At 33.3% G+C, this 11,494-nt stretch overlaps 1 protein-coding gene across 1 annotated transcript; it reads left to right on the plus strand.

The window, feature by feature from the left end:
* Positions 1 to 1,660, plus strand: LOC106454976 (putative F-box/kelch-repeat protein At3g17540). The gene has a single exon (XM_013897042.3). It carries the CDS (start codon positions 203 to 205, stop codon positions 1,391 to 1,393), a length of 1,191 nt encoding a protein of 396 aa, XP_013752496.1. The 5' UTR covers positions 1 to 202; the 3' UTR covers positions 1,394 to 1,660.
* Positions 1,661 to 11,494: the final 9,834 nt, after the last annotated feature.

Raw genomic sequence — 11,494 nt, forward strand, 5'->3', positions numbered from 1 at the left:
ATACATATTTTCCGGCCCAACGTATCTCTAATATCTTGCAGTGATTTCGATAGCACTGCCTTTGCGATCGATCAAGGAGTAATATCAAAACTAGGTTGGGAATTTGATAAACCAAACCCTGATATATGTATGAAGAGGTACCTTTATATATAGATAAAAGCTTTCTTCGTCTTCGAGAAGTCAAGACGAGAGGATAGACAATATGATGATAATATCCGATCTTCCACACGATTTAGAATCAGAGATACTCTCTAGGGTTCCGGCCAAATCTCTATGGGAACTGAGAGCTACTTGCAAACGTTGGTACGCTCTACTCAGAGATCCGTGGTTCGTGGAGAAGAACAAGAAGATGGGTAAAGCTGTAAGAGAGTCGATGTTACTGAGCAATCTTAGGGTTAGTTCAATTGCTGGCGACCTTCATGGACTTTACAACAACGGCGTCGAACCATCTATCATGGTCACCGGTAAACTTGGAAGTCTAGAGGATTCAAAGGATTTGAAATTCTCTCATATATTTCACTGTGACGGTTTAATGTTATGCTACACAAAGGGAAACACTAGACTGTTGGTTTGGAACCCATGTACTGGTGAAACGATGAATATCGAACCCAGAACTCGTTACGAACGTAATGATACCTATGCTCTAGGATACAGCACATCTTCTTCTTCTGGCCATAGCTACAAAATTTTGAGGTATTGGTATTATGAAAACGACCAGAAAGAGTGGATTGCTGAGAGTGAGATCTATGAGCTTAGCTCTGATTCTTGGAGGGTTAATCTTGATTCCTTCACTTGTGACTACACCTTGTCTTGCGAAGGCATAACTGTGAAGGGAAATCATTATTTGGTTGCTGAAAATGAAGAAACCGTTTTTTTCTTGATGAAGTTTGATTTCACGACCGAGAGATTTGTGCGTCTCCCTCTTCCGTTTCAGAGTTTTAATTCTGAAAACACCGTAGTAGCTCTGTCTGTTGTTAAGGATGAAAAGCTCTCGGTGTTACATCAGAATATATATCCATGGTCAAATGTGATGAGGATATGGGTGACCAATAATGTTGATGAGGACTTGTCATGGAGGAGCGACTTTGTCTTGACGGTGGATTTTGATAAATTTGACCTCCCAAGTGTGGTGAATGTGACAAGCTTCTTGTTGGACGAGGAGAATAAAGTGGCAGTGTGTTGTGACAAAGACCCGGATGATAAAGATAAGACCAGAATGTACATTGTTGGAGAGGATATGTATAAACAAGTTTATAAAGATAATGTAGAGGCATCTCGTTTCAACTGGCCACTTGTCCTCACTTATGTTCCAAGCTTGGTTTGCATTCAGAAGAAAACACCAAGAACAAGAAGGCGTAAGAGAAGAAGATTGTCCTTTAAATGCATTAATTGATCTTCTTTTGAGCATAGATCACTTACGGTGTTGTTTCTATTTTAGTTGATACTTGATTAAGCTTTCCTTGTCACTCTTTCGAACATTGGATCTTTATCACAATTACATTATTCTGCTTTATCATGATCTAATCATCTTTACTCAATTGTTCCCTTGCGTCTTCAACCTCTATAATCATCGAAAAATTAAACAGTGTAATCATCTTTACTCAATTGTTCCCTTGCGTAGTAGACATAGTTCGTTTTACTGGGATGTTTATATATCCAGTGTTTCTTCTTTTTTTTTTTTTTTTTGTTTTTTTTTTGGTCTAAATGTTAAGAAATTTGATGATTAAAAATTTGAACAACTTTAATTCATACAGACGCCCAACGTATTTTTTTGTCCAAAACTAAATAGAACTTCAAAATATAACCTGATAGAGTAGCGGTAGCTATGAGATGAGGTCACAACAAAGACTCGCAAGAATTCGTATGAACTAGGCTTCGATTTAGGCGATTCTCTCAACAAGATCAAAGATTACGAGTGGAGAAGTACTCCCCTAGTTCTTAAAAAATCGAGAGACTTGTTAAATTTAGGAAGATTTGTAGAGAATTTTGTATATTATGAAAATCTGTGAAAATAAAATATTACTAGGTGTTTTGTTCACATTTGTGGGCTTAATAATTTATAAAAAAATTGTAAATAGATATATCATCAATTCAAAAACCATTAGATTAAATTATTTTTATGCTTTTGAAATATTTAATAATTAATTCAATATTAAAAATTATAAACAATAAAGTTTTTTTTTAATAAAATATCTTTATTACACAAAATAAACTTGAAAACATTAAGGGATTTTTGCAAAATTGACCTACAACTTAAAGTCAAACACAAAACTAACCTCCTTTTTTTTTGAAAATTGGTTTTGCCCTATTCACCCCACAAGTTCATATAATTTACGAAAATGCCATCAATTTTTTTTTATTTTTTTTTTCGAAAATGACATTTTTACACTCTCACCCTCATCATCTTCAAGTAATTACAAGATTGCCATTGTCATCAATACCACAACCACCATGAACAACCAAATTGAAGCTCTTAATTCTCCTAAAATCGATTTACCCTTCTTCTTTTTCCATTCTTGTGAACTAAACACAACATATCTCTCACTTTCTCTCCACAATGAGCTAAAAAAACTCAAGATTTTGATTCTAAAATTTTTATGGTTCATAGAGTCATAGAAGCTAACGATTATGGGTGGGTGACTTCCGTTTGTGATTCTGTGTGCTTGGAGAAGCCTTATGTATGCTAAGGAACTTATCTCACCAATTTAAGGTATGACATCGAGTTTTTTTCCAGATCTGTTCGTCAGACGACTTACTTGGGAAGTCGTCTGGCTGTAGACGACTTACCTTTCAGTCGTCTGGCTGTAGACGACTTACCTGGAAGTCGTCTGGTCAACGCAGAGGTTATTTTTGCAATTGACTTTGAAATCTGTAACCTGAGACGACTGAAAGTTAAGTCGTCTACTATTGTTTGGTTTCAAAAAAAATTCCAAAGAACCTAGACGACTTACATTTCAGTCGTCATAGGTTAGTTTTGTATTTGACTGGATAATTTCAGAAGTTTGACTTCCCCAGACGACTTACATTTCAGTCGTCTGGCGAAAATTAAAATAATAATATTTTTTTAAAGTAAACGACTTACAATTAAGTAGTCATAGGTTAGTTTTGCAATTGAAAAAAAAAACTTCAAGATTTAATTATACACAGACGACTTATAATTCAGTCGTCCACCAGACGACTTAATTGTAAGTCGTCCAGGATTTTTTTCCGAGATTCTGGTCAAACCTCGTAAATCCTGGACGACTTACATTTCAGTCGTCTCGTGGACGACTGAATTATAAGTCGTCTGTATATAATTAAATCTTGAAGTTTTTTTTTCAATTGCAAAACTAACCTATGACGACTTAACTGTAAGTCGTCTACTTTTAAAAAAATATTATTATTTTAATTTTCACTAGACGACTGAAATGTAAGTCGTCCAAAAAGTCAAACTTCTGAAATAATCCAGTCAAATGCAAAACTAACCTCTGACGACTGAAATGTAAGTCGTCTAGCTTTTTTGGAGTTTTTTTTTAACCAAACAATAGTAGACGACTTAACTTTCAGTCGTCCGAAATAACAGATTTCAAAGTCAATTGCAAAAATAACCTCTGCGTTGACCAGACGACATATAGTTTAGTCGTCTAGACAACTTAGATTGAAGTCGTCCGCGTCTTCTCCACTAGTTTTTAAGTCTTCTACGTTAGTTTTTGAATAACTTGTATTTTTAAGAGTGATAAGTAACTTCAAGATATGTAAAACTTATATTTACAAAATATGTTCTCTCCCTTAGTTTTACTAAATTTGACTAAGTTTTTCAATGCAAACTTATAAAAAATATGATATGCTTTGACTAGTTACTATTGTTTGTTTCCATCTCTTACCAACATTCTTGTTTATTAAGATGAGAAAAAGGCCATTGGAGTTTATTATTGCATATGAGAGATCCAAAGATAAGAAAAAGGCTACTGAAGTCTATTATTTCATTGATTTGTAAATGTGTAAACACATTGTTAGCACATTTAATACATCTTGGAAAACATTATTACTGATTTTACAAAAAATTCACAACTAAAAGAGTATACATGCAATTCATAAAACAGACCACAAACAAAACTATTATAGATCATTCATCTACAAAGACAAGCTTGGATTCCACTTGAGTAGACAAGACCAGACAACTTTTAAGAAGTCCAGACGACTTCTAAGAAGTCCAGACGACTTCCAGGAAGTTCAGACGACTTTGCCAGAAGACTTTTAGGAAGTTCAGACGACTTCCAGACGACTTTACAGGAAGTCCAGACGACTTTTAGGAAGTCCAGACGACTTCCAGACGACTTCCAGATGACTTCCAGACGACTAACAAGTAAGTCGTCCCAGAAGTCTTCCAGATCTGAAAAACCTGCATATTAAATCCAGATCTGAAAAACCTGCATATTCAAAAACGTTCAAATGGCTTAAAAACAGAAAAAATGAATGGAAGATTAGATAAATCTACCTTTACAGAACACACAAAAATACATATCTAAAAATAATAGATCTACCTTTAAATTAGTGGAAGATGAGTACCAAATAATTAAAAACCTGCAAAAAAAAAATAGATTAGTAACAAAGACATGAGACAAAATTGAAAAATTCATATAAAGTTTGGTGTTTTCAAGTCAAAGAGATTAGAGTGGGTTTGGAGAGTTTTAGTTTGGGAAAAAAGTAAGAACTTTATACAACAAGAAGTTACCAAATGAAGAAAAATCAGACATAAGAACTTACCAAAACGCTCAGAAAAATCCAGACGACTTCCTAGAAGTCCAGACGACTTCCTGGAAGTCCAGACGACTTCCTGGAAGTCCAGACGACTTCCTGGAAGTCCAGACGACTTCCTGGAAGTCCAGACGACTTTGTCAGAAGACTTCCAAGAAGTCCAGACGACTTCCAGACGACTTCCAGACGACTAACAGGTAAGTCGTCCCAGAAGTCTTCCAGATCTGAAAAACCTGCACATCAAATCCAGATCTGAAAAACCTGCATATTCAAAAACGTTCAAATGACTTAAAAATAGAGAAAATGAGTGGAAGATTAGATAAATCTACATTTATAGAACACACAAAAATACATATCTAAAATTAATAGATCTACCTCTAAATTAGTGGAAGATGAGTACCATTTGATTAAAAACCTGCAAAAGAGATAGATTAGTAAGAAATACATGAGACAAAACTGAAAAATTCATATAAAGTTTGGTGTTTTCAAGTCAAAGAGATTAGAGAGAGGTTGGAGAGTTTTAGAATGATGAACATTACATTTTTGTTGCAGCCATTTGAGAGGAGGAGAGAGAATGTGTAAATTTTTCTTTATATAGGGAGACAAAAAATCCAATTAGATTAAATATTTTTGACTCAGACGACTTCCTGGACGACTTACATTTCAGTCGTCTGGTGAAGAAATTAAAACAGACGACTTACATGTAAGTCGTCCAGAAGAGTTTAATATTTTTAGCGGGAAATTAAATATTTTTAGCGGGAAACTAAAATAGAAGACTTTCCAGACGACTTACAAGTAAGTCGTCTGGACGACTGAAATATACGTCGTCCGGGTAAATTATTTAACAGACGACTGAAATATAAGTCGTCCACACCCTAAACATAACCCCTAAACTTAATTATCTAATTAAACACTTCATAAAACCAAATCAAACTTGAAAAGTGTTTACTATACACAGAAATAAACACATATAGGTGAAAACTAATTTTTGAAAAAAACATTTTAGTTTTCCAAAATCTAACCCTAACAATACATACAATACTACAACATATGTTTGCCAAACTCCTAAACCAAAGTATTTCATGATTCACTACTTCCACTCATATATCTTCAAAACAAATCAATTTTATCATATCTTAATTTATATCAGTTAAAACTGTTTATAATTACTTGATTTTTATTTTTTACGCATCAAAATATTTTTTTACAAGATTTATAAATTATTTTTAAAATAAACTGGTACCAGACGACTTACACTTCAGTCGTCCAGACGACTTCCAACATCTCAGACGACTCAGACGATTTACTGGGGCTATATTCGTAAAAATGGCTTCTGTTTTTTTGTTTGGTCACAAGGGGCTGAGCTGTAATTTCACTAGGCTTTTAGGTTAGTTTTGCATTTGATTCAAGTTTGGGTATAGGTTTGGAATTAAAATCAAGTTGTGGGTTAGTTTTGGCAAAAACCCCAAACATTAATATATACACAATAGAGTGATTTATATAATAAGATATATTATTTTTGTAGAACAACAGAGATTTTATTTATTTTTAAAATATTATTACGTTTTTAGCGGAATAGAGATTTATATTTATTTTAAAATATTATGATGTGAGATATTTTTGGATAACATAATATATAATATTGGGGAAATTACATGTTTACCACTTTTATGCTACCACTTTTCATTTTTACCATCATTAATGAGACATTTTCAAAAATATCTTCTTCATAAGTGACAAAAGACTCTTATGGTCCTGTTATTTATTATATAAGAAAGTAGATGAAATAAAAAAAAAAAAATAAAAATAAAAAAAAAAAAAGAAAAAAGAAAAATAAAAAAAAAAAAAAAAAAAAAAAAAAAAAAAAAAAAAAAAAAAAAAAAAAAAATAAAAAAAAAAAATAAAAAAAAAAAAAAAAAAATAAAAATAAAAAAATAAAAAAATAAAAAAATAAAAAAATAAAAATAAAAAATAAAAAAATTAATTTTTTTTTTATTTTTCGAAATATACTTTTTCAAATTCGATTTTTTTTATAAAACTTTTTTCAAATTTTTTTTTCGAATTTTTTTTTAATTTTTTTCAAATTTCTTTTTGAAAAACGAAATTATGTTTGAAACTATATTTTTTTTATATTTTTTAAGTATTTATATATTTATTAGAATCATAAATTTCACTTTCCAAAAACCCTACCCCACTCCTCAACTCTAAACCCTAAGTCTAGATTAGTTAACCCTAAGGGTATAATTGTATTTTACCCTTCGTTAAAAGTGAGGGTAAAAGTGGTTAGTGTAAACATGAAAAGTGGTACTATGAATGTGGTATTTGTGGCAATTTCCCTATAATATTTTCGTATAATCTATATTATTTTTGAGAATTGTATATGCTGATATATACTATTATTTGAGAAGTGTATATGTTGATCTGTCATACTCTCCATAATTTTAGGATCATTTATATTTTACGCTCAATTTTTAATCTTAATAAATAATTTTAGTGATCAGCTTATAATTATCTAGAAAATGATTAAAATTTTTTAATCTATACTATTATTTGAGAAGTCTATATGTTGATTTGTCATGCTCTCCACAATTTTAATATGCTCAATTGTTAATCTTAAAAAATAACTTAAGATGTAGAGGCATCTCGTTTCAACTGGCCACTTGTCCTCACTTATGTTCCAAGCTTGGTTCGCATTCAGAAGAAAACACCAAGAACAAGAAGGCGTAAGAGAAGAAGACTGTCCTTTAAATGCATTAATTGATGTTCTTTTGAGCATAGATCATTTACGGTGTTGTTTCTATTTTAGTTGATACTTGATTAAGCTTTCCTTGTCACTCTTTCGAACATTGGATCTTTATCACAATTACATTATTCTGCTTATATCCACTTTCTCTTCTGTTGCTTTTGAAATTTAATCATGATCTAATCATCTTTACTCAATTGTTCCCTTGCGTCTTCAACCTCTAAAATCATCGAAAAATTAAACAGTGTAATCATCTTTACTCAATTGTTCCCTTGCGTAGTAGACATAGTTCGTTTTACTGGAAAGATGTTATATATCCAGTGTTTCTTTTTTTTTTTTTTTGGTCTAAATGTTTTTTTTTTTTTAACTGGCTTTCATATTAAAACAGAGAAAAAGGTTACAGAGATTAACATGAGAAACAGAAACAATAAAACAAAACAGCTGAGAAATAAGAAAAACAAAGACTCTAAATCCGATTTGAAACAGCCCTAGAAGGGGATAAACAGAGGCTCACAAGAAAGACCCAGTAAAATGGTACTACAAACAACAGATAGCTCTAAAATAGTTTGATACACAGACAAGTGGAATAGGCAACTCCGGATCTTACATCTAATGCCGTCACGTTGTTGTAATCCTGAGAGGAGCTGGAGCTACCTCACTCAAGTCCACACTTGAAAAACCTCTGACGAATAAGCACACATAAGGAGAGGGGCTTCATACCTGAAGGGCACGAGACACACGCAAACCCACTGGACGAAAAACGGGCGTTAAGGAAAGCTGCTTGATGAAAGAGATTACAGGACCTGCACTGAGAGGAACAAGACTGTATCTGCCAAGGGCAATCAAATGAGGCACCTCGACACTGGGATGATACATCCTTAATCGCGTCGTCCAGGAGGAGAAAAAAACAGGGCTCCATGACCACGAACCCGATAAGACACCACCCACGATACTTTTCCTCACATGAAAAGGGGACAGTCGAGACAGAATGACCGAAGATGAAGAACAAGATCCTGAAAACCAAGAAACCCCAAGAAAGCTCACAGCCAGGAGACGGGCACTCAAACACCAACGCCGTGAACCGGAGAGGACAAAGAAGGAGCAGCTTGACGAGACAGTCGACGCCTGAGTACCAGACACTTCCACGCGCCTAAAACCATCCTTTAAGCTACACGCGCCGCCAGGAGAATACACCTGACACCGCCAAGATTTTCAAACACCGTCGCGCACCAAGCGAGCAAAACCCCACGAAGTCCAACTTGGGGATGATTGAAGAAGCTGCTACCCCCGAGACACCAAGGGAGCGAGAGCAATACCCCACGACTATTAACGCAAGCCCACCTTCTCAACAAATCAGACAATGGGCCTCGACGACAAGCCCAACGACTCTAAGACCACTCAGCTTCAGCCCAAAATCATTCAACGGTCATCTCCAAGCTTAATTACAAGCGACAAAGAAAGCATGAGAGTGATGACGTTCGGCAAGGTACAATCTGGTCCCCTCCAGTTTGGAAACAGATTCGCAGCCCTTGATTCCTTGGAGCTTCCATGATGTTGCCACCTGTAGAGGAACTAGGGTTTAGACAAGTTTTGTATAAATACCTATGCTAAGCTATTGTAATGGACAAGAGATTGAAATACAAAACATAACCTTTTCAGTTATCTTCTTGAAGCATTGCTTCAGATTTCATGGTATCAGAGCTTAGGGAGTAGAACCATGGACATGCAACCTTATACTCCTCCCGTTCTGGATATTGTGAACTCAGTCACAGTCAAGCTTACGGAGAAGAACTATATCCTCTGGAAGCGACAGTTCGAGACCTTCCTCAATGTCAACGTCTACTTGGCTTTGTGACAGGATCTAACCCCGCTCCAGTCACAATGCTTCCCGTACCGGGAATCAACGGCACAGCAACCCTGGTTCCTAACCCAGACTATCAACTCTGGTTTCAGACAGATCAAGTGGTCCAATCTTGGTTGCTTGGCTCGTTCGCTGAAGACATTCAGAGCATAGTCATCCACTGTCACACAACTCACGAGATCTGGGTCACTCTTGGTACTCATTTCAACAAACCCTCATCATCTCGTCTGTTTGAGTTACAGAGAAAGATTCAGACTACTTCCAAGCTAAACAAGACAATGGGAGACTATCTTCGAGAGATAAAGAACATCAGTGACCAGCTCACCTCCATAGGAAACCTCTTGACGAAAGGATGAAATTTTTGCTGCTCTCATGGTTTGGGACAAGAGTACGAGCCTATTAAGACAAGCATTGAAGGTTCTATGGATCTTCACCCTGCTCTAACCTTTGAGACATCTCATCTCGTCTCAAAAGCTTCGACGACAGACTTCAGAGCTACATGGTGTCTTCAGACCCAAGTCCACACCTTGCCTTTCATACTGACAGAACATCACAATATCCTAGTTATGGTAACAGAGGCAGAAGTAGTGGTCGGAGATTCGGAAGAGGAAGAGGACGATTCTTCTTCTCTACAAGAGGCCGTGGATTTCATCAGCAGCTATCCTCCTATCCCAGCTCTTCTGTTTCCTCTGAGCAAGGTCATCGCCCTGTTTGTCAAATCTGTGGGAGACAAGGACATGTAGCACAACAGAGATTTATATTTATTTTTAAAATATTATTACTTTTTTAGCAGAACAGAGATTTATATTTATTTTTAAAATATTATGATGTAAGATATTTTTGGATAACATAATATATAATATTTTTGTATAATCTATATTATTATTTGAGAATTGTATATGTTGATCTATACTATTATTTTAGAAGTGTATATGTTGATTTGTCATGCTCTCCATAATTTATGATCATTTATATTTTACGCTCAATTATTAATCTTAATAAATAATTTTAGTGATCAGCTGATAATTTATAATTATCTAGAAAATAATTAAAAAATTATAATCTATACTATTATTTGAGAAGTGTATATGTTGATTTGTCATGCTCTCCATAATTTTAGGATGCTCAATTATTAATCTTAAAAAATAACTTTAGTGATCAGCTGATAATTTATCATTATCTAGAAAGTAATTCAAAAATTCTAATATATACTATTATTTGAGAAGTGTATATGCTTTAGGGAAATTCATGTTTACCACTTTCATGATACCATTTTCATCTTTACCAACACTAAAAGGACATTTCAAAAATACCTTCTTCATTAAGTGGCAAAAGACTCTTATACCTTGTTCTCTATATTTATAATAATTATTATTTAAATAATAAAATAAATAAAATAAAAATAAATAAAAATATTTTATTTTTATGTTTCTAATTATAATTTTTCAATTCAAATTTTATTAAAAAAATTTGAATTTTTTTATTTTTTTTCAAATATTCATTTTGAAAACCGAAAATTATGTTTGAAACTCTGTTTTAAATTTTTTTTTTAATTTTTTAAGTATTTATTTATATTTTTATTAGAATCATAAATTTTATATACCAAAAACTATACCCCACCGCTCAACTCTAAACCCTAAGTATACATTAGTTAACTTTAGGGGTATAAGTGTCTTTTACCCTTCATTAAAAGTGAGGGTAAAAGTGATTAGTGTAGATATGAAAAGTGGTATTATAAAAGTCGTATTTGTGGCAATTACCCATATGGTTTTGTGAGTTATATAAATAGATAATGATTTTAAGAATCTAAAGAGTATTATATAGTATTATCAAAATCTTGTTTTGTGAGTTAATAAAGTTAAGAGTACAACTTCAAATAACACTTATTTTAACAAATTTGTAGAATCATTAAAATCTAAATTTTTTGAATAACAAAAGATTTTGTATAAAATTATAAAATCATAAAACGAGTAACACTATATTTTAATAAAAATGTGAGAATATATAAACCAATAATACTAGACATGAAAATTCTAATAATCATATAAACTACCCTAACGTTACAGCAAATCATTTAAGGGAACCTAAAATCCTAATCCTTCCAGGTATATTGGAGTAGGTAATAATTATCTACGAATAACTAAATAAGAAAA

This window comes from Brassica napus, unplaced genomic scaffold, assembly GCF_020379485.1.
Source record: "Brassica napus cultivar Da-Ae unplaced genomic scaffold, Da-Ae ScsIHWf_1059;HRSCAF=1494, whole genome shotgun sequence".
Classification (NCBI taxonomy): Eukaryota; Viridiplantae; Streptophyta; class Magnoliopsida; order Brassicales; family Brassicaceae; genus Brassica; species Brassica napus.

Bases quoted from the DNA above. Each gene is read 5' to 3' on its own strand.
- LOC106454976 (XM_013897042.3), top strand. From the start codon at position 203: ATGATGATAATATCCGATCTTCCACACGATTTAGAATCAGAGATACTC.